At 40.1% G+C, this 23480-nt stretch overlaps 1 protein-coding gene across 3 annotated transcripts in view; it reads left to right on the top strand.

Moving 5' to 3' along the window:
* The window catches only part of LOC146455508 (uncharacterized), a 75152-nt gene that overhangs the window by 37899 nt on the left and 13773 nt on the right, over positions 1-23480 (top strand). Inside the window, exons 36-63 of one of the 3 annotated variants that reach the window (XM_085094189.1) lie at positions 924-1001; positions 1130-1207; positions 1291-1500; positions 2509-2843; positions 3125-3362; positions 3636-3707; positions 3796-4005; positions 4311-4645; positions 4921-5158; positions 5685-5735; positions 5827-6036; positions 7261-7595; positions 8056-8293; positions 8497-8568; positions 8652-8861; positions 9147-9481; positions 9913-10150; positions 10266-10337; positions 10493-10702; positions 11334-11668; positions 12186-12423; positions 14648-15211; positions 16089-16667; positions 17194-17334; positions 18136-18699; positions 21185-21597; positions 22143-22287; positions 23173-23237. In XM_085094189.1, the coding sequence (XP_084950315.1) occupies positions 924-1001; positions 1130-1207; positions 1291-1500; positions 2509-2843; positions 3125-3362; positions 3636-3707; positions 3796-4005; positions 4311-4645; positions 4921-5158; positions 5685-5735; positions 5827-6036; positions 7261-7595; positions 8056-8293; positions 8497-8568; positions 8652-8861; positions 9147-9481; positions 9913-10150; positions 10266-10337; positions 10493-10702; positions 11334-11668; positions 12186-12423; positions 14648-15211; positions 16089-16667; positions 17194-17334; positions 18136-18699; positions 21185-21597; positions 22143-22287; positions 23173-23237 (6809 nt within the window). Of the gene's footprint in view, positions 1-923; positions 1002-1129; positions 1208-1290; positions 1501-2508; positions 2844-3124; positions 3363-3635; positions 3708-3795; positions 4006-4310; positions 4646-4920; positions 5159-5681; positions 5736-5826; positions 6037-7260; positions 7596-8055; positions 8294-8496; positions 8569-8651; positions 8862-9146; positions 9482-9912; positions 10151-10265; positions 10338-10492; positions 10703-11333; positions 11669-12185; positions 12424-14647; positions 15212-16088; positions 16668-17193; positions 17335-18135; positions 18700-21184; positions 21598-22142; positions 22288-23172; positions 23238-23480 lie in introns of all 3 variants that reach the window. The other 2 variants (XM_085094188.1, XM_085094190.1) reach the window with 2 other exon arrangements.

The raw sequence follows: 23480 nt of genomic DNA, 5'->3' as shown, positions 1-23480 counted from the left end.
ATGGCCATTAGTTTGTATGTACTGGATATGGAAAATTTAGTTTTCATTTGTGTTGACTGGGATAATTACTCACTTGTCTTTTTATTTGTAAATAGCACACTTTACGGTTACCTTTAAGTATGAGTTTCAAGTTCAAAAGAGAGTACGGAATGTCTTGTTCTTAACATAGTTGGCAAACGTGCCATGTTTCTTTGAGATCTGAATTAAATTTCAGGGAATATAAAAAAAAACCAAGAGTATAGCTGCAGTGTTATCCTGCAATTCTCTTATTTCTTTGCTTCTACGTTTCCTCGAATGTGAAGCAAGTCCCCTCTAAATATCACTGTTTTATTCTTCTTTGTTTTTGTCAATTCAATTCAACTTGTAAACTATGTTTTCCAGTTAATTTTGTGTCCAAAAATATTTACGTCGTAGAAGATGTTATATATCGAATAAATTTGATTGATTAATTGATAGTAGGAAGGTATATTTTATCTCTAATAAAGAATAGATGGTTATTATGAAACTTGGTCCATTTTGAAAGTTACCTGTCCAGTTTGTCAAAAGCATGGAACTACAATAAAAAATGTATGTATCCCGTAAGGAGTCGAATCCACAACCCTCCGAACACTGGTGGGATACTCTAACTTTTGAACTACAGGTAGACGTGTTTTGAGCTACAGTGGTAGCCGAGTTCGGTTGCGAGACTTCGCAACCAAGCTGTCACTATCTTCCTCGTGCTGTCTCTCCCTCCCCCTTCCCCCCTCTAAATATTGTTTCTCGCAAATCCGCTAACAAAACTTGCGAACCAACATTGAGTGGGAAGGGTGAAGAGATCCGTCCCATGAAATATGACTAAGACAGTAGTCCACTTGCATTTACTTGGTTCATGTTTAGTTGTTTGTTTGTTCTTTATACTGAAATGGTTTCTTATTTTATTGCAGTAGCAACATCGACTTCACCAAAGACACAAAGTCCAACACCAACTTTAAAAGAGACAACACTAACACCAACCACCCCAGGTATTTCAATCGATTTCCCAAGCAAGATTAACACGCTTAAAACATAATCATATTTCGAAATTGGTTTTGGTTCATGTTTAGTTGTTTGTATGTTCTTTATACTGACACGGTTTCTTACTTTATTACAGTAGCAACATCGACTTCACCAACGACACAAAGTCCAAGACCAACTCTAAAAGAGACAACACCAGCACCAACCACCCCAGGTATTTCAATCGATTTTCCAAGCAAGATTAACACGCTTAAATATAATCGGATTTCGAGAATGGTTTTGAATATTTTTTTACAGATCCTTGCCAGACCCAGGGCTGCAGTGCTCCATACAACATTGGCTGTCGAGTAAAGGGCACCAAACCACAGTGTATTTGTCCAACTTGCCCTACAATATACAGACCTGTTTGCGCATCGGATGGTGTACAAGATCCGAATGAGTGTCACTTAAGACAGCAAGCTTGTTTGGCAGATGTCAATGTTACTGTTGTAAAGGAGGCGCCGTGTGGTAGGTGTAATACCTGCATACATCGAGTGCACCTACTTACAAATTGCATGTTTTCATTTTTAAAGGCGTGTCGCCAGCGACAACTTCTGATAGAATTCTTAGCTTTGTGAGTGGTGTGTGGCAATCATAGGTATGAGATTGGGTTTTTTTTTTGGCTGATATGCCGCATTTTGTATTATTTTGCAAAAACAAAAGAAAGAAAGATAGAGATTGGTATGACAGTGTAAATGGTGTGGTCATTTATTCACGGAGGCGGAGAAATGATAGCAAATGGCTTAGCTTGACATAACCTTTTTGGTTAATTGACAGAATGAAAACTTTACAAGAGTTATAAGCAGACTAGGCTACCTTGTAACAAGAAATACCCTGATCTTCATAGAAAACGAATTTGACAGATAGTTGTCGGAGCCGAAAAGTAGTAGTAGTAGTAGTAGTAGTAGTAGTAGTAGTAGTAGTAGTAGTAGTAGTAGTAGTAGTAGTAGTAGTAGTCGTAGTCGTAGTCGTAGTCGTAGTCGTAGTCGTAGTCGTAGTCGTAGTCGTAGTCGTAGTCGTAGTCGTAGTCGTAGTCGTAGTCGTAGTCGTAGTCGTAGTGGTAGTGGTAGTGGTAGTCGTAGTCGTAGTCGTAGTCGTAGTGGTAGTCGTAGTCGTAGTGGTAGTCGTAGTCGTAGTGGTAGTCGTAGTGGTAGTCGTAGTCGTAGTGGTAGTCGTAGTCGTAGTCGTAGTCGTAGTCGTAGTCGTAGTCGTAGTCGTAGTCGTAGTCGTAGTCGTAGTCGTAGTGGTAGTCGTAGTGGTAGTCGTAGTGGTAGTCGTAGTCGTAGTCGTAGGTAGTAGTCGTAGTCGTAGTCGTAGTCGTAGTCGTAGTCGTAGTCGTAGTCGTATAGTCGTAGTCGTAGTGCTGGTGGTGGTGGAGGTAGTGGTGGTGGTTGTAGTGGTAATAGTAGCTAGTGGTAGTGGTAGTAAAGTCGGGGACACTGGAAAAAGTTTTATTTTTAAATATTTGTTCCTCAGATAAAGAATGTCGCTCCGTCGTGGATATCGCTTTTGTAATTGATTCGTCTGGAAGCGTTGGGCGTAGGGATTGGGAACGAATGAAGCGATTCGTCAAATCCATTGTCAGCAAACTTGACGTTAGTTCTTCCACCACACGCATAGCAGCTGTAGCGTACAGCACCAATCCTGAGGTGGTGATGCTATTCAGAAACTTTCAAGGAACTGACGAGGTAAATCGTCTGTTGGATCGGATGCGTTGGCAGCGTGGTTTAACTTACACCGACAGGGGTCTCCTGTTTGCAGACAGTCGTCTGTTTCAGTTATCAAATGGCATGAGACAGAACGTGAGAAAGGTAAGTACTTTCACTCATGAAAATCATTTGGCTTTCTATAGTTATGTCTGTCTGCATGAGCTCATCCGAAAAAGATAGCGTGGATAACTAGCCATCGTAAAGATGAATTTTCATTAGAATTCTCGTTAAGGACAAAATTGCCGTATTGAAACAGGCTGCCTCATCAAGAGGCTTCGACGGGTAACATGCAATATTTTAATGAAATAGAAGGAAACATGAAAACATTGTGACAAGGAACAGTCGAATAAAAAACACATGGACATCATTTTATCAAATTGTAGCTGGCGGTTGTCATCACAGATGGAAAGCAGACAAAAGTAGGAGACTACACAAGACTTTCAGTTGCTTCACAAGGAATTAAAAACAAAGGCGTTACTGTGTACGCTGTTGGAGTTGGGCCTGGAGCAGATAGGGACGAGCTGGAAGAGATTGCATCTGGATCAGAGTACGTTTTCACATCCTTGTCATTCAGGGATCTTCAGGACATCTCTTCTGGAATAGCGATGCGACTGTGTGGAGGTTAGATTTTCCATCTTATTAAGTTTACTTGTTGACGGAATACTGACCAGCGTTAAGTAATTAATTAATTAATTAATTAATTAATTAATTAATATGATTGCTTAATAATGAAGCTACTTTTATTTTTAATAAAGAACAGAAGGTTAATATGAGGCTCCATCTTGCTATAAACTAGCTACATCCAGTATGCCAAGAGCATGAGCTTACAATTGAAAACAACACATTTCTATTTCTTTATCATAACCTGGACCTTTTTCTTTCGGTTTATCACAGTGCCAACACCAACGCCGAAAGAAACTCCAACACCAACTATTAAAGAAACAACACCAGCACCTACTACCCCAGGTATTTCAATTGATTTTGCTCAACACTATACCGCGTGTACGATGGGTGACTGAGAAAAACGTTGACAAGTTTTGTATATACTACACAGATCCTTGCAAGACTGAAGGCTGCAGTGCTCCATACAACATTGGTTGCCGAGTAGTGGACAACCAAGCGCAGTGCATTTGTCCTACCTGTCGCTTTATCCGCAGACCTGTTTGTGCATCGGATGGCGTACAGGATCTGACCGAGTGCTACCTTAAACAGCAAGCTTGCCAGGCAGAAATGAATGTCACTGTTGCAAAGCAGGGGTCATGTGGTACGTTTTACTCACTTTAAGCTTTTTGTACAGGAGTTTTGACTATTGTCTCTTTTTGTCGAGATTACTCAGTCTCCCAATGCAACTTAGTATCAGCGATCTGTTGGCAGAGCCGGGCAAAGAGTAACATGGTACTAGTATGCCGTCCAAATAAATTGACAACTGGCCAACTTAACACTGACTATAGCTTACTAAAGATTAAAATGCGCATTTTTCTTCATGCTTTGGCTTTATCAAAGAAAGCATGTATTACACTTAATGTACAAGCAGCATATTTTAATTGTGTAATGATGTTCGATCACCAGATAAAGAATGTCGTTCTGTTCAAGATATCGCTTTCGTCATTGATTCATCTGGCAGCATTGGGCGTAGTAATTGGGCACGAATGAAGCGATTCGTCAAATCAATAGTCAGCAAACTAGACGTTAGTTCTTCCGCCACACGTATAGCAGCGATAGCCTACAGTACCAATCCTAAGGTAGTGATGCTGTTCAGAAACTATCAGGGAACTGACGAGGTAAATCATGTGTTGGATCGCATGAGTTGGCAGCGTGGTTATACTTACACGGACAAAGCTCTCTTGCTTGCAGACAGTCGTCTGTTTCAGGTGTCTAATGGCATGAGACCAAGCGTGAAAAAGGTAAGCGGTACTCAGTATAAATGTTATTGGAATTCTTTCGCGCAATTAGAGAGTGAATGAAAATAAACGTTTTTTTTTTTTAAATATTTGCTCCTGGGTGTTGTAGCAGCAATGTTATTGATGCACCCTTGCCTTTGGAACGGCAACAGTTAACAAATAGTGTCTTACATGATCTTTTATGTTGTGGTCCGGATAAAAGAGCACACGGTTACGAACAATTCTGTTTCTCCATATTGAAGTTCAAGGTATTCAGTTGTTACTTTATTCTACTTCAGTTAGCAGTTATCATAACAGACGGGAATCAGACAAAGACAGGACAATATACTAAACTTTCAGATGCCTCCCGAGGAATAAAAAACAAGGGAGTCACTGTGTACGCTGTTGGAGTTGGAAGTGGTGTCGACCAGGCTGAGCTTGAAGAGATTGCATCCAGACCAGAGTATGTTTTCATATCCTCCTCATTCAAAGAACTTCAAAACATCTCTTCTGGTGTTACAAGGCGATTGTGCGAAGGTGAGCTCGGTGATCTTTAAATTGAGAAATTACAATGCCATTACACAGAATCAAGTTCTCCTAGGGTAATATGAGATCAGAATCAAGAAAAAAATGTACACATGAAGGTAGTTACCAAAGCGCGCGGGGAGCGAACGGGACGTTGAAGACAAGAAAGGACTGTCTCGGAATGTTTATGCGCAGTATGGCAGATGTTGACACCTGGGAAATATGTAAACGGTTTAGAAATAAGTTCATCTCTTCTAGTATAAATCTTGTCCCCTCCACATTTTAGTGAAAATCTGCAAGTTTTCTTGGTCCGTACAACAACTACCTCTTTCCGGTATTTCCCAATACGACCCTAGCTTACGTTCGGTTAGAGCCCTTAGTCGAAAAAGGTAAATTGTCGTCTTCGTTTCCATGATTGACTGAGGATATTTTACACTTTCAGTCAAATGTAGCTTTAAAATTATTCCTCTCAAGAATTCCTTATTGGATGAAGGAAGTCTTGTTGACAGGGACACAATTTTTGTTTTCGTTACAGCAGCACCAACACCAACATCACCCAAAGTAACAACGCAAGCACCAACAACTCCAGGTATTCAGTGACTTACCTGAATTTGATTCTAATATGCGGTTTAAATAAGTTATTTAGACGCTTGTTTCTCTTATGATATATGTTTTTTCAGATCCTTGCAAGATTGAGCGATGCAGTGCTCCATACAACATTGGCTGCCGAGTGGTGGACAATAAACCAGAGTGTATTTGTCCCACTTGTCCAAACACACGGAATCCTGTGTGTGCCTCGGATAGTGTGCAGGATCAAAGCGAGTGTCATCTAAAGCAGCAAGCTTGCCTGGGAAATATCACTGTTACCGTTGCAAAGCAAGGACCTTGTGGTAAGCCATAGATACGTTAAAGGGGAAGTGTCATGGGGTTTTTGACCTCTTTGGTTAAAAATGGTGAAATAAGACCTTCGCATAGCTGCAAAATAACTCTAGAACAACGAGAGGAATGAAATCAACTCAATTCTTGAAAGAAACAACTCGTGATCTGTTCTAGCGCGTTTTGGAAACAAAAATGCGAAAACTTGCAAAACGTTAGTCTAACATTTTTCAAGTTTCAGTCCATTCCGGCCTACTCTGTCTCTTGCCACTGGGATAATAATTTATAACAAAACAAGACAATTGATTTTTGTTTCTATTGACTGACGAGCATTTTGGGGTTTTGAAATGACATTAAATTCGCGTGATACTTCCCCTTTAAGTACCTTAGAGTGCGTTTCTGATACCATGTTTGCAGCTTGTTTCTCGTAGCATGTTTCTAGCGCATTGGTTACTGCCTTACCCCTTCAAATCATGTCGTGTTTTAGGGAAATGATTCAGTTACATAAACCACGTATGTCTCTAGTTGTCACTTGACGAATGAACCTGAACAATAAGCTCTAACGGCTCCTTCTATTCATGAAATGGAATTGTCATTAGTCTTTAATTAAGATGGCCTGGGCTTGGGATTTGGGTAGGAAAAGGCGAAAAAATAGCTTTAAAGTGGTGAGGTGACCAAAAAATAAAACTGATGTTCAGATAGCCTGTGAGCAGTTTCCACAAATTAAAATAAAAGCTTCATTACCATTTCTTCTTTGTATTTCATTTTCTTATTGGGGGCCATCCGAAAACAAAATGGAATTTGAATTTTAATTGATAAATAAAGCTCCGCTCCCCGATAAAATCATAGCTAATAAAAGGCAATGGTTATGAAGCCTGACAAAATTTCTTTGTTATATGTTTTTGTTAGCATTTTTGTCTTGACAGTGCGCAGACGACAATAGATTTTGAAATGTGTTGGAGCAACTGACCAATAGAAACGTTCGTGTTGAGATATTCAAATGTAGTGTGAACTTTCAAACAAAAGATTGTGCACTGTCGTGGCCTTCCAACATAAGTTGCAGCACCATTGTTTTCATGGCAAAGTTTTATAACCAGTACCTCAATTAACTAAGATAAAATCGAAGGGTTCCTAAGACATCGCATTAAATGGCATAACATTACCCCGATTGCTTGGCTTTTTATAAAGACCATAACGAAATCACAATTCCTCATTCTTTCGTGGCTTCCTTTACTCAGATAAAGAGTGTCGCTCCGTTGCGGACATTGCTTTAATCATTGATTCATCTGGAAGCATTGGACGCACGAATTGGGAACGAGTGAAGCGATTTGTCAAATCATTGGTCAGCAAACTTGATGTTAGTTCCTCCGGCACACATGTAGCAGCTATAGCGTACAGTACCAATCCAGTAGTGGAGATGCGGTTCTGGAATACTCAGAGCACCTATGAGGTTAACCGTATGATTGATCGAATGACTTGGCAGCGAGGTTACACATACACGGACAAAGCTCTTCAGCTTGCCGATACTGATATATTTCAGATTGCAAACGGGATGAGACTTAATGTGCCAAAGGTAAGCAGGCTTAGTTGGTCTCTTTTTTTCTTCACGAACTCATTAATAATTCATGAAGAAAAAAACAAAGGAAATTACCGCCGTGAAGGAAATGTGGAAATTTGGTGAACTTTTGCTTTGGATTTTTTCAAGAGTTACTAGTGGTTTGAGAAGCAAGCGAAGGCGTGCAGCCTCGCTTTTTCAACCCACTTCTCGCTATTTTGAGATCAAATGACACTCTACCTCGTGTTCGGTATATTACTTCTCGTCTTTGCCACATTAAAAAAAGTGTGGACGAGAAACAGTCGCGAGCCTACATATGTTTTCTTTGTTATGTTTTCCATTACCAACTCATCAAATCCAACACCGATTCTTGAGTAAATCTTGTCAATTGTTGAAGTTACTCTTCAGAAATAGGTGTCTAACGCCGATTGTAGTATCGTTTGAAGACTGTTTATGTGCAATTACGTTGTTTTTGTAGCTGACCATTGTGATCACAGACGGAAAACAGACTACCACGGGACAGTATACTAGCCTTTCAGTTGCCTCAAGAGGAATAAAAAACAAAGGAGTCACTGTGTACGCTGTTGGAGTTGGCGGCGGAGCCGACCAGGCTGAGCTTGAAGAGATTGCATCCAGACCAGAATACGTTTTCACGTCCTCGTCATTCAAAGATCTTCAGAGCATCTCCCCCGGAATAACAAGACGATTGTGCCCAGGTTATTCCTTAAAATTCGTATTTAATTTGATATGATCGCTAATTACATGATCAATCACATCCAATTCGCTTTATTGATGAACACGTACCTTGTGAATCCTTGGTCAGTTGTTGATTTATGTAAGTTGCTAGGCTGATTAGCCGTTTCAAATTCTAAGATTTTATGTTTGTCTAAAAATAACAAAAATTTTTCTTTTACAACAGTGCCAACACCAACGTCAAAAGTAACGCCGTCTTTAACACCGAAAGTAACAACAGCGGTACCAACAACTCCAGGTATTCAGTAACTTTCCTTAAGTTATTCCAGTTTGTCAGTGGTGAAGCAATTTAACCGCGTGTTCGTCTTCCATTGTGTGCAGATCCTTGCAAGACCGAGGGCTGCAGTGCTCCATACAACATCGGCTGCCAAGTAGTAGACGATCAAGCTCAGTGTATTTGTCCCACTTGTCCAAACACACGAAACCCAGTGTGTGCCTCCGATAGTGTGCAGGACCTGAGCGAATGTCACCTACAGCAACAAGCATGCCTGGGAGATATAAATGTTACTATTGCAAAGCAGGGACCTTGTGGTAGGTATCTGTACACGGATTAAGTATTTTAGAGTGTATTACTCAGACCATGTATGTAGCCTACTGGTTACTTTTCCCCCTTGGGAATCATACAGTGTTTTAGCGAAGACAACCAGATGCATAAACGACACGGATGAGATTTCATGGCTCATACTATTCTCATGCATAGAAACTATAAGGCGTCACATTTGAATGGCTATATAGAAACAACTCCAACTGTTTTCTTATTTCTAAAGACCAAAATACTAATCATAACTCTCCATTCATTCTGGTTCCTTTACTCAGATAAAGAATGTCGCTCTGTTGTGGATATCGCTTTAATCATTGATTCATCTGGAAGCATCGGACACACGAATTGGGAAAAGATGAAGCGATTTGTCAAATCATTGGTCAGCAAACTTGACGTTTCTGCCTCCGGCACACATATAGCAGCTATAGCGTACAGTACCAATCCAGTAGTGGAGCTTCGGTTCTGGAACACTCAGAGCACAGATGGGGTTAATCTAGTAATTGATCAAATGCCTTGGCAGCGTGGTTATACTTATACGGACAAAGCTCTTCAGCTTGCCGATAGTGATATATTTCAGATTTCAAATGGGATGAGACGTAATGTGGCAAAGGTAAGCAGGTTTAGTTGGTCTCTTTGGTCTATTTCTTCTCGAACTCGTTGATAATTCATGAATACAGAGACAATTTCCAGACCACAAATGGGATGAGACCTAACGCGCCAAAGGCAAGGTAGCGCGAACACATTTGCCTTTGGCTTACAATTGTTACGTCTCCTTTACTATAACAGTAAACTTGGAGTATTACTTATCATGAAGAGGTCTTAATGGATTCTGCATTAGCAGTTCCGTTAAATGGTCTGAACTATCTCAGTAGGGTCTCCTACTACTTGCCTGGGACAATTCTCAGAAAATACTTGGAGTCTACTTTGTGGTTTCTATGATCTAGATTCTTCTGATCCAGGTTTTTACCCATTCCGCCACTTAAGTGTTTTCATTTTTCGTTCAAATCTTTGATTTTATTGGAGATCTTTTTTCTTTTGTAGATGGCTGTTGTGATCACAGACGGGAAGCAGACAACAACAGGACAGTACACTAGACTTGCAGTAGCTTCACGTGGAATAAAACGCAAAGGAGTCACTGTGTTTGCTGTTGGCATTGGCAGCAGTGTTGATCAATCAGAACTTGAAGAGATCGCCTCAGAACGATTGAACGTTTTCATGTCTGCGTCATTTAACGACCTACATGACTTGTCTCCAGAGATTACAACATCGTTGTGTGAAGGTAAGGGTTTACGAAGGAGTGCGCTGAGTTGTTTCTGGTATTTCAAAGGCTTACTTAATGGTGGTAAAAAGAACAGCTGGTTTGAAATTATTATTATTATTTGTTTGTTTTGCAGGCGTACCGTCATCAACGCCGAGAGTGACTCCAACGGCAACACCAGAAGTGACCCAGGCTCCGACAACGCCAGGTAATGTAGAACAATTTCATTTCATTTTATATTTTAACAGACACATACCTCTATCTCGGGCTGTCTGGATTTCTTCCACCTGTGTTGCTGTCCGTCGATATGTACCCTCAATATTCGTTGCTTACTCTAGACCGACAGTTTTGTGAATTTTCTAGGTCTGTGCCAGTCTGAAGGATGTACTGCTTTGTACAACATTGGTTGCCGAGTGGTGGACAATCAAGCACAGTGCATTTGTCCTACTTGTCCGAACACACAGAATCCTGTATGCGCATCAGATGATGTACAGGACCTGAGCGAGTGTCATCTTAAGCGACAAGCTTGCCAAGGGGATATTATTACTTTTGTTGACAAGAAGGGACCATGTGGTAAGCTCTTTATGAAGTTATAAGGTAAAGTCGCCAACGAGCTTGTGCCCATGTAACTTAAAATGTAGCGTAAAGCAACCAGGGGGGAATTTTTATAACTCCTGGATCAACTGCTGGTCCATCCATCACAAGGATACCTCCTCCCTATCATTTTTTGCGCTGGTTTTTATGATGCAGATAGGAAGAGAGGCCATGCGGTGAAGCTGTTTTTTTTTTTTTGTATGGAAACAATCAGTTGCAATCTGGATCGAATCAGAAATCAGACCGTGGTGTTAACCACTACAACAGCAAACGTCCATATTAATTTTGTCTCACAATGTATTTTTGTCTCACAATGTATTTTGTGGACTTTTGTCTTATCTATTAGTATTACTACGCTTTTCTGTCAATATTTTGTTTTTTAAATTTCTAAATTCTACTGTTATGCATTTTTTCAAACGTTCTCAAGTCAACGTGCCATTTGCCAAAACGTAAAATCAACAACAAAATTAACGTCAGCACTTCAATAGTATTTACTTAAATTTCAATATTGTGCGGGCTGATGCTTTGTGTTTTTCACCTGAATATTCAACGTTTGTGTCATGAGGATGATAACTGTTTCATTTTGTTTTTAATTCTTTAACTTAAACAGATAAAGAGTGTCGCGCTCTTGTGGACATCACTTTTATCATTGATTCATCTGGAAGCATTGGGCGCAAGAATTGGGAACGAATGAAGCGATTTGTCAAAACAGTGGTCAGCAAACTTGACGTCAGTTCTTCAGCCACACACATAGCAGCAATAGCCTACAGTACCAATCCTGAGGTGGTGATGCTGTTCAATGAAGTGCAGGCTACGGACGAAGTCAACCGCAGGATTGATGGCATGCGCTGGCAACGAGGCTATACGTACATTGACAAAGCTCTCCTGCTGGCGGACAGAGAAGTATTCCAGGCGTCAAAGGGCATGAGGTCAAGTGTAGCTAAGGTAAGCATACTCACAAGGGAGAAAAATCTTATTTGCAACTGAAGGTAGCCATGTAGTGATTCGTGCTTACCTTCAATTTGGTATTGATATATTTAAATCCCATTTAAATACTCCACTGACATTTGCCAATCCAGGCTGGCTAATGTTGTCACTCGATTTATGGTAATATCCCAACAACCAACAAGTCATTGAATCTAAGCAATCCTGATGACAATACCGGCCTTAAAGGTTTACTAAAAGAAGGTGTTGAGAATGATGTATTATTCAAAGTTACACAGGCAAACTCGGAAAAAAGAAAATTTGAGTGTTCCTATCAGGAGACGAACCTAAGACTTTCCGATTACTAGTTCGGATGCTCTACCACTAAGCAACAGGAGACTCGTGGGAGCTAAGGCCATTAAACCAGGTTCATGTGACGAATATCCTACGTGCTGCTAGGATTTGAATGTCAATGTGTGGCATATAGTCTTTTCCAAGCTGGAATTGTAATGTTTTCTTTCGTGGGATGCGTTTGCAGATAGCAATTGTCATCACTGATGGAAAACAGACCACAACTGGAAACTATACCAGACTATCGGTAGCTTCAGAGGGACTTAAGATGAGTGAGGTTACAGTGTACGCTGTTGGTGTGGGTAGCAGCGTAGATAGAGATGAGCTGGAGGAGATCGCGACTCGTCCTGAGTACGTTTTAACTTCCTCTTCATTCAGAGCTCTTCAAACAATTGCACCTCAGATCCGTAAATCAGTATGCGAAGGTGAGTGATTTTTTTGTTGTTCACTAGCTCTAGTCAAACTCATACTTGTTTCCATATTATCATGTCTTATCATCAAATGTTATTCAATAACATTCAAATCCAATGGGAGAAAACATTGGCTTACGTCTGGTTAAAGAAATGGTGTAGCCAGATTCAACCACGATAAACTATAAATATAAGCTAGCGGTTAGAAATTCACACAGAGCTACTTTGAAGAAAGCTAACGTTTCGAGTTTAGTAATCAAAGAGGAGGGAATGTCCCGAGCTTTAATTTTCCAAGTACAAAAAGAGTTCCTGTAGTAACCACAGTTGCTGCTGGGCAAAATGAATTCTAGGTTTTGATAGCCCAGTAGCCATTCTTTGTGATACGGGTTGGCATTTTTCTTTACAGGAATGAACGTGGTTATTGAGCTGCTTAATGATCATAAAGAGTCGTGAACATTCTCTTCGGGACTGCCAGGTTGTCCATGTTAGTGGGATAAAAGTGACGATATGATATATTACCAAGTCTAAGTTATTTTATGGTCCTCTTCTTCCATCATGTGGTACATTCATATCATACTTTCACGCCTTCTTGGTGTATTGGGGGTCTTTCCCATACTCCCTTAAGTCTGGTTTTAAACAAATGGTCTAGCCAATTTCAACCACGATAAAATAAGACTAAAAGCTTACTGTGAGAAGATTCCTCAAGAGCTGTTTCGAAGGCAGCAATGACTATGAGGACTATGGAGACCTTCCCATTGTCCACAGACATGGACACACTTCATTTTAGTCCGGATTCAAGCAGATGGAGTACTAGAAGCTGGTGTTTTCGAGTAACTAATGAAAAGATAAGCATGTTTACATGTACAACTTCGTATGCTACGTTTAAAAAGAATCGAAATGAATGGAAACCATAAGTTGTTGTTCTGACTAGTTAACTTCTTAGCATCGCACAGCCTACACCCACTCGAACGGAGCAGAAATAGGGAACTTTGATCTGCGGGAGCCTTGTGGGACAAGCAAGTATAAATTATAAGGGACGGACCATTAAAAAAGTGATGGTGGGGGGGGGGGGGGTGGGGAAAATACAAAAAAAAAAAAAATTCGTGCAAGCCAAAATGCCCGAAAAAAAATTCTTGCAAGCCGAGACGGAAGAAATAAAATTCTTGCAGAAGGAGATTAAGGAATTATTATAGAAAATACCTTTTATTGTTTTAATGACAGAAAATTTCTTCCAGAATGCCCCAAAATGGCCTTTTTAATGTTTTGAAAATCTAAATTTTTTTGTGGAAGTTTGTTCTGTAAGAACAACAAACCAACCCCACATTTTGTGTCGTGGCTGGAATTTACCCTTACTACAACTCAGTATTTTGTTTTGTGTTTGTAACTGGTAGTAAACCCAATAATCACGAGCAATAGGTCAATTAGTTTTGAAGAAAAACGATTTTGTCAGTAAAACGCTTCCAGCATATCTGCTTATCCATAAAGCGCTTTGTAGTTTTATTCGTTGGGCCACAGAGTGCTTTATGGTTACAAAATTTGAAAAACTGAGTCATTTTCAAGAAGTCCTGTTAAACGCTTGTAGGAGCATCTAGATTGAAGGGCAAGTGTTCACTTTATTCACCACAAAATGCTCTGTGGTTCATTGTCAATACCACAAAGTGCTCTGCAGGCACATTAAAACCGCACAAAGTGCTTTGTGATCTGGTGATCGAAAGTACCTTGTATCTTGTGAATGACTTGCTCTTTACTGAAGGATTAAGGCGGTCAATAATCGACATAGTTTTAAAATAATTTATGTTTAAAGCTTTTACTGCAAAAATCAGGATGTAGGACAAATTTGCTTTGAATATAGTACGGTGAACCCTTTCTATTAAAGACGCACATCGCCGGGACCGAATTTTTAGATATTGTCTCAGGGGTTAAAGGTAATCATTCCAAGCCCACAAAGTACAAAATCCTTTATTTTAAGTTTTTTTTTTCTGGAAAACAACAACACCAAAAATTCGTGCAGAGGGTATCAACCGAAAAAAATTCCTGCACAAGCACTGAGCAAAAAAAAAATTCCTGCAAACTGAAAATCCCCCACCCCCCCCCCCCCCCCCCATCACTTTTCTAATGATCCGTCCCTAACCAACCCTGGTTTCTCAATGGTACCAAGTCTATTGCAGTCTTAGTAGCACTTTTAGATGACGAAATGTTCTATTCATGTTAATTATTTCAACAATACTCTACTTTTAAGATCCCAAGGCAAAGTACTCGGCTGATGTTTTGTTTATTATGGATTCGTCCAGCGACGCCGCTTCTACATACAGCACCGAGAAAGACCTGATTAAAAGTCTTGCTAGATACCTGAACATCGACCCTCAGGGAACAAGAGCGGCCCTGGTAATTTTCAACGGCCGACCCACGGTGATCTCCGACTTTGAAAGCTTCAGTTCAGCTTCAGACTTTGAATCTGCCGTTGATGAAGCGCCGCACCTTGGAGGAGACCGGAGCATCAGCGAAGCTTTACAAAGCGCAGCAAGGATGTTTACAAACTCTCCTGCTTCTGCTTCCAAAATTATCTTTCTTGTGACGTCAGGAAAACCACTTAATAATGAGGATGGAAGTTCAGTGGCTGACATCGTCGGCAGGCTAAGCTCCATGGGCGTCAGGACATATGTTGCTTTGGTTGGTACAACTCCTACCGGTGAAGAGTTTAGAGCCATGGTAGAAGATCCCGAGAACGTATTTGCAATAGAGTCTCAAGGCGAAATTCCTAAGCAGATCAATCGGGTTGGGAGTCACGTGATGACAGACTCTGGTAAGCTGCATGTTTTCGATAACAACAGTAATAGCTTCCTTTCAAGAAACTGTGTATTAGTTAGTTTTGTAACCCTTGCACGCTCAACAAAACATTCAACAAAATTACCTTATTTCAGTTTCACGCCACGTTACACAGAACTGCTGGAGACCTTTTACTTCAATGATAGCACATCAAGTTCTCTAGGTTCTCATCCACAGACATTTAAGTCTGAACCACTTCTACAGCAACATAAGCGCCAACGCAGGAAAGCAATGCGCGATAACCCTAATTTGAATGGTAACACTTTAGGATTTCCATCAGAGACTCATAAAATTGAAAGCCTTAATGACTAACAATTAAACCTTATTTTGTAAATTTCAACTAGTTTCCACTGTACTTAATTGTACAGAAACTAAGGAAATGTTATGTTTGTAATCAATTCTGTCTGACTTGGATATACTCGTGATCCGTTTATCTGTCGGTTCTAGAAAGGTGTCCGTCTCAAAATGTGTTTAGTCTCAGATACACCGGTGAAATTCGGCTAGTTGTCTAGCATTTAGATTTGAATACGAGTTCTAGATTGAGGGCGAGACAACTTTTTAAACCTAATTCAACAAAATTCCACACCAAACGTGTTTCGTCAGCCTCGTGTTTCCTGTTAAGCAACAGGAAGGAGCGAGGGTCCTGTGAACCAGACTGCTTTGAATTTTTTAAATTTATTTATTTATTTATTTATTTATTTATTTATTTATTATTATTATTATTATTATTATTATTAATTGATTGATTGATTGATTGATTGATTGATTGATTGATTGATTTTTTGAAGTTGAAAGTCACTAGTGTCCGCCTTAAGGGACTCTACTGTACTTTATTTTGTTATTTTTTTTCTCAGTGGCACCCAAGAAGCAGAATCTTACGATGCACATCTTGTTCATTCTGGACTCGTCTTCTGAGGTGACTCCCTCCAACTTTACCCAAGAAAAAGATTTTATAAAATCCTTAATCAGCCAACTCAACATTTATCCAGCCGATGGCGGGTCAAGGGTTGGAATCATGGTCTACAGCGATGAAGCGACAATGGTTTTGGATTTCCAAAACAAAGAAACCAAATCGAGTCTGGAAGCGATTATCGACAATCTCCCACAATCTCAAGGTTTGCGACGAATCGACAACGCTTTGAGGGCGGCAGTGGTCGCTCTCAGTGAGGTCGACACGGATGATCCTAAGTTTGTTGTTTTGCTAATTGCTGGCCAGCAAACTGATGAGCCAGGCGCTGAAGCTTTCAGTGCTGCTTTAAGGCCTCTTCATCGCAGTGGAACTAGAACACACGTCATGGCCATTGGAGATGATGTGAATCCTGGTTACTTTCAGGAAGAAGATCAGGAGAAAGCCAAGATTATTTTTTTACCTAAATTCTCTACTTTGCCTCAAAGCGCCAACCGGCTGGCACGAAGCTTGCTCAATGACTACGGTAGGTGTGTAATCGTGAAGGAATGATCGTAACTGTATAAGCCGAAGGTATTAGACGAGGGGCTTCTATCAATCATATTTTCTACGAGATCGTGTGCTTAAATATAAATATAATCCTGGCAAAAACGGAATGCCGTAACAACCCTCCTCCCACAATGTTGATCAGTTCTCGGGATGTTTACAGTGAACGTCCGTTGGGGGAGGGGACGAGGTTCAAAAGATTGTCTTGTAAGAGTTCTAACGATGTTATTGTGAGTAAAAACATGTTGACCCAGTTTACAAATGCGTTATTAGCGAAATATTTTGTCGGGGTTTTTTGTCCAGAATAATACTTATAATACTTTGTAGCATATCACATAATCATGTTGAATAATAACTTTGGTTGGCCGTTTTAAGATTCATCCCAAATCGTTTAATCTTTTGAATAAAGTTGAAGGCATTTTTTGTAAAATGCGTTTAATTTGTGTACGTTTCATAACAGCTTTTGCAATTTTTTTTTTTTTTGCTTACCGTGTTTCCTACAACAGTTGCTCCAAATGAACCTGCCAGTCCAACAGAAATCACAACCAAGATTACAACAACTCTACGCCCAACGACGGCAAAGGAAACTTCGACTGAGGGATTAACGACGACGGAACCGAATGTTGCAACCATACCCTCAGGTAAAGGTAAAAAGAAAATCCACTACGTACGTCATTTAGGTGGTGGCTTCTTTCCTCTTCGTTGCCGTCCTCAGACATCGAACTATAAAGTGATTTCTTGATTTAATAGGATTCGAGTTACATCAAACAGGACAGACAAATGCATTTTTGAATGCCTAATACAATTAGATGGAGTATTGGGTGCTAATGCAAATAAGGAATAGGGTGCGTTTAAAATTTTTCTTCTCTAATTATTAAACGATTAGAACAAGCTTCCCGGCGATAATATTTTACTCCGAGATAGTGACAACTTCAAATCTGCTGTACGCGACCATCTCTTTCAACCCTTAATTTAATAATTTTTATATTATTTCCTTTTGTTGTAATATTTTATCCTTGTAGTATATTTATTTGTTTATTTAATAATGAAAATAAGTGAAAAAATCCGACGTTTCGAAGTCATCATGACGTCATTTTGAAGGTCATGAAAATGACGGTTGGGAAGTAATTTAAACTGAAAAATTGTCAAATAATAGAAAAGCGTTCAACGTGCCAATAATTGAGCTCCCAGAAGATTACGTGAAAACTTTGGCGCGAACTGAGTCCGACTGTATGTTCAGTTTTAGTCTCCTTTGTGAAAGGTTAAGCTCCACTCGTGTGGGCCACTTAAGCTCACTGCGACTTTTCCTTTTTTTAACGATGCCGTCTTTGCTTAAAACGTCATCAGTTATACTGGGTAGCACACACTTGCTATTCTCCCCAATAAAATTTAATGTGCTGAGTTTCAATTTGCGATACTGATTTTTTCTTCTTTTTCTTAACTTCCAGATGGAGCTTCATCTGCATCTGACATTGTCTTCTTAATTGACACATCAAAAGGAGTCTCTCAAAGCGACCTCAGCCAGCAGAAGGAATTTGTAAAACTCATTGCCAAGCAACTCGGTGTTTCCCCTAGCAACTCCCACGCTGCAGTACTTAGTTACAGTGAAAGGCCGCAGCTGATTGGTGGATTTTACTCCCATCTCAGGGGCAAGAGCTTTGAAGAGGTCGTTGATCTTGTAACTCTCACTGGAGGAAAGAGAAATATAGATGAAGCTCTAAAGCAAACAAGAAGAATTCTCAATATGGCGCGCCCATCAGTTCCTTATATCGTCTTCCTTATAACGTATGGACGACAGGCGCCCGACTTTGGTTCTCCACGACTGCAGGAGGCAGCGCAAAGTCTTTGGGACATGGGTGCCGACATTTATGTCATTGGTGTTGGCGTTGATGAAAGCGATCCACAGCTTCAGTCAGCTGTAAAGAAGCCGAGTGACTTTTTTGAGATTCCAACGTCGGACAATTTACGGTCGAATGTGCGGCTTATTGCTTTTTATGCTGCCCATGGATTAAGTAAGTCAATTTAATTGTCTTGGCATTCAGTAGAGTGACCGCTAAATTTTGTTCCTTGGGTTCCAAAGCCCCAGTGTGTTTAAGATCTGTTTGTTTGTTTGTTTGTTTGTCTTGTTTTGTTTGGGTCGGTTAGGTTTGTAAGAATTGTCAACCGTTCTTTCTTCGTTGTTGCTCTCGTTCGATCGATATGATGATAGTCGATGTCAAGTTCGTTACATTGTGATGTTGAAGTGGTCCGCCTTGGAAGCCATTCAGTAAGAAGAATAAGTGTGCTTGTGTCATTTGTATTGAAATTATTATATCAATCGGACAGGACACCACATGAAAATACCAAGTGGGATGTGTTCCCTTTTGGAACGGGATTCAGGAAGCATTTTAAATGCAGTAGCATCTTGACAACGCGATCTTTCAAAGAAAATAAAACATTGTTCGAATCAAAGAAAGCTGGAGCGAATTATTAGGGGCCGGGTAATTTCCGGTGAACAAATAAAGAAGCCTCAACTGTGCTCTGTTCTGTTGTAAAGCACGCAGGAAGCGGCTAGAGCACGAAAGAAGTGTAGGGGGAAACACGAGACGTAGTCGAGTGTTTCTCCCTACTTCTTGAGTGCTCTAGCCGCTTCCTAAGTGCTTTACAACAGAACAGAGCACAGTTGAGGCTTCTTTATTTGTTTTATGATAAAGAATTCTTTTATTCCCCCCCCGCATTCACACTCATTTTCAAAACCAACTTCATTTTCCGAACGAACAGATCTGGCGTCAGCGTGCATCTGTACTCTGATAAAGCACGCTAAAATAAGCCAATCACAATCCTTGTTAGAATGTTTCAAATGATTTGATTGGTTGAACAAAACGAAAGCTGTCAGACATGTCAAAACAAGGCATCAAAGTTGACAAACTTTGCTCAGTTCGAATGTAACGCCAGTAGCGTCAGTGCTTCTTCAGTTTTCCCATTTAAAAATCAGGATGGAAAAGCAAAATGTTCATTGAAATCCGGTGGATTTGTGGCTCATGAAAATGTGGACGTCATCAACATGGCAGTTCGAAAACGAACCGGCCGGTAATAAACCAACTGCTGCGCTGTGTTTTGTGAATGAACAACAGTCGAATTCACGGGAGCAAGAGGATTGCTCGAACTGTTGACACCGTTAGGAAAAGGGCTGCTGTGACTGCTGTGGCCTCCCACTCAGTGCTCCGGAGAGGATATGTGAACAAGCTGTTAGTTGTTCACTCGAAGGGCGAGTGTTGTAATTTCTGAGGCTTGCTTCACTGCGGTGAGCGGAGGTGGCCACGATGCGGCGTGATAGAACTTGCACCGAAAATGTAAGGATCTTTTAAGGTTATATATTTGTGTATTCGTTAGCTAATTAAATTTTCAGTTCTCTCAATTTTTTGTTTGATCTTTTTTTACGAGAATATAGCTAATGAGCGTTTACAGGACCTTTTAACCCGGTTTTTAAGCTTGTGACATTTTTACATCTTTCGTTCTAAAACTTGAGCTGTTCACTTTATGCTATCTTTGGTGTTTATCGTCTCTGCCTTCGATGTAATTTCGACAATTTCGGTGGTTGACATGTTTGCAAATCTCTGTTTGTTTACATTTCTTCTTGGCTCTGTGTTTTAGTCGCTAACGTCTTCGGAAACTTCACTTTCAATCACCGTGTTATTTGTACTGTTTTTTACCTTGTATGCGCACAGGATGGTCTATGTCCATTAAAGCTAAGAGCTCGTTTACGTTTTCTAGGTTATAAAAGACGTCTGGATCGAAAAATTGTAATAATAATAAATAAATAAAACCGAGAGAGAAGTCCAGGAATTTCACAAACGGGCTGATGGCGTGAAATCGTTGCTCTGTGCATCTGTACTCTGATAAAGCACGCTGTTTCAACCAATCAGCGCGCGCGTTATATCGAAATTTTATTATAATAATAAATAAAGCTGGGGAAATGGCTTTTATTTCAGTGAGGCGACATGTCCTTGGGTTTTCGAAAAAACCAAATGATGATCCCACTGAATGCTCTGCTTGGTATTACCCGTTCCGAAGTCCAAGTGGAGACTGGGGAGAAATTGGAGTCCATCACAAGAAAGATCATATCAAAATTAGTCAGTTTAGCAAGTTTGAGGTTCTGTCAGAAGGCTTTCAAAGGTCGGAAAATTAGAGACTTTGTATGTATTTGAAGGACGCCATCTCAGAATTAGAGACATATTGTATGAATTTGGTTGACCTTTGACATGTCACAGTCTGGTTACTACGCGATCAAACATAACCAAACTTGGTAAACTTACTAATTCTTATGTGATCTTTCTGGCGATGGGGCTCATTTCTTTATATGGCGCAGTTTGAGTAAACTTGGCCCCAGTCCCTTCGTGAACTTCGCAACAGGTAATTGACATCCTTTTCACTACATAGGTCTTCATATTTTGTTTCTACTTATTTTTACTTAACCTCGCCTTATGACACCTATTCTTTTTTGTTCTGACATTGCAGGTAAAGTAGTCCCAGACAATTATAAAGCTGAAGTAATCTACGTGTTAGACTCGTCGTCTTTCGTTGGACCCGAAAATTACAAGCTCGAAAAAGATTTTACTAAAGCTTTAGCCCGAGTGCTAAATCACAGTCCCTTCCACACGCAGTCAGCAGTTATTATTTTTGATAATTTCCCTGAGATATCAATCCGAATGGGCAGCTACAGAGACATCGGGCGTTTTTCGGAAGCCGTCGATAATCTTCGTTACCTCGGTGGGGGAAGCCACCTGCATTTTGCACTAACATTTGCAGCCAGAGGATTTTCAGCGGATGATCCCAAGGTTTCTAAAATCATTATTGTGCTCACAAATAAGGATCCGTCCAGCAGAGAGTCGATAGAGTCGTTGTCGCAGACTCTTACTCAGGAAGGGAAGGTACGCAAGTATTATTCTTATAATGCATTTGTTAGATTTTTCACACATGGGGGCATCGAAGATCACTCCTTTAAAAAGCGGCTACGATTACTTGCGTAGCTTCAAATTTTAATTTTTAAACCTCATTTTACAGTGGTAGAGGTGGGGACATGTCGTTTAGTGCTTTGCGCCTTGCACATTTGCTCGAAAGTTCAGAGGGTTGGTGTTTCGAAACTAGGCCGGTCTCCGCATTGTCATGTGGTTTCCTAAGACAAGAAATTGGGGTGGGGTGGGTGGGAGAACCTTGTAAGAGACTGCGAATTGATCCTATTGTTCTTTCACCTGCCTTATGGCAAATTGTTAAATTAATAAGTAGATAGGTAAATAAAATTTAGCTGGAGTTGATAATGTCAAAACGTTTTAGCGGAGAATATAGAACACCCTTGTGTATCTACTGACACTCGGAACATCCCCTGAACTGAGGTCTTATACTTAAGTTCCTTATAATTTATACAAAGTAGCTTATAGAAACACTGTAAGTGAAACTCATTTCATACTTGGAATAGATTGTGAACGTCATTGGTGTTGGTAGTGAAGCCAATTTTCCAAACCTTCGTCGTCTTGCTGCTCGACCCGAAGATATGTTCACTCCGAAGTCATTTGATGATTTGCTGGGCTATGTTCCAAAAGTTGCTTCAAATATCTTAGAAAGTAAGTGTGTTACTAACTTTTCCTTTAGTTGTTTCTTTTTCTTTTCTTTTGTTCTTTTTGGCCTTTTCTGGAGGGCATTAACAGTGTACGGGCCCATCATTCGCGAAACGCGAATATTCTTATCAGTCAAACAAAGAGAAAACACTCACAGAATATATTGTACAAAAAAACGCAAAGAAAACGCATAATTAACCCGTTCTAAAACACATGTTGTGGTTCAGTTTTATCCGTGGTTTAAAGTTTATTTTCCACTGTTTCAAACTCATTATCACACATTGCCATACAAAAGAGTAATGGAAAATAAAATTTAAACCAAGGATAAAATTGAACCACAACACTGATACACACTCGCAAGTGTGCTGAGTGTCACTTCAGTTTTTAGTCTCTTGGGAATCTTAAATTGGCTACCGAAACGTGACCTCGCTTGCACAAATATCAAGGATTTAGTGTCTGAAGATTTACCCCCCACCGTGAAAATGTTACTTGCAAATTTGTTCCCTCAAATGTATCTGACAACGTCATACCCCATCAGGGCCTTCATTCCAGTGCCCTACTCCACCCCTCCGGTAGACGTAGAAGTAGCCGGCAAAATATCGCCCTTGGTTGAAAGCAAAATGGTCAAAATCAGTACCCTATAACACTTCAAAAATTATTTACAAGGGAGTCCTCTACCATCACCACCCCTTCGGTATTGAAATTTATGCGGAAATTAGACAAGTAGTAAAAGGTGTAAAATCATTCATTGTCAATGAAACCGCCATCGCTCAGGTTGTTGATCAATAGCTTTGTTCATTGGCTTAACTTTTCAAACAAAAAAGATCCCTAAAATGGGAATGTAGCTTTAAAAAATGGATTAACTTGTCAATCTATTACTTCTGTTCACAGCGACACTTCCTCCTACCCCCACACCATCGACGTCTCTATCTACGGCATCAACTACGCCTTTAAAGGTCTGTCTGTTAGTTTGTCTTCTGTCGGTTTTTCCGTTTCTCTCACTGTCCTTTGTCAACCTCTTTGTTTATATTCTTTTTTTGTTTGTTTGTTGCTTGTTTGTTTCACATGCTAATGTCTAATATCACCTCCCAGTTGAATAGGCTCCTCTCGATATATAATAAGTAAGTTTATTCATTTCTGTTGTTTGTGTCCTCTGGACTTCGAAGTCAAGTTAAAATTTTTTAAGTTTATCCTTGTCC

This window comes from Pavona decussata, unplaced genomic scaffold, assembly GCF_977016875.1.
Source record: "Pavona decussata unplaced genomic scaffold, jaPavDecu1.1 SCAFFOLD_273, whole genome shotgun sequence".
Lineage (NCBI taxonomy): Eukaryota > Metazoa > Cnidaria > Anthozoa > Scleractinia > Agariciidae > Pavona > Pavona decussata.
The sequence above is the reverse complement of the archived record's forward strand: the minus strand, read 5'-3'. Positions and strand labels throughout refer to the sequence as shown.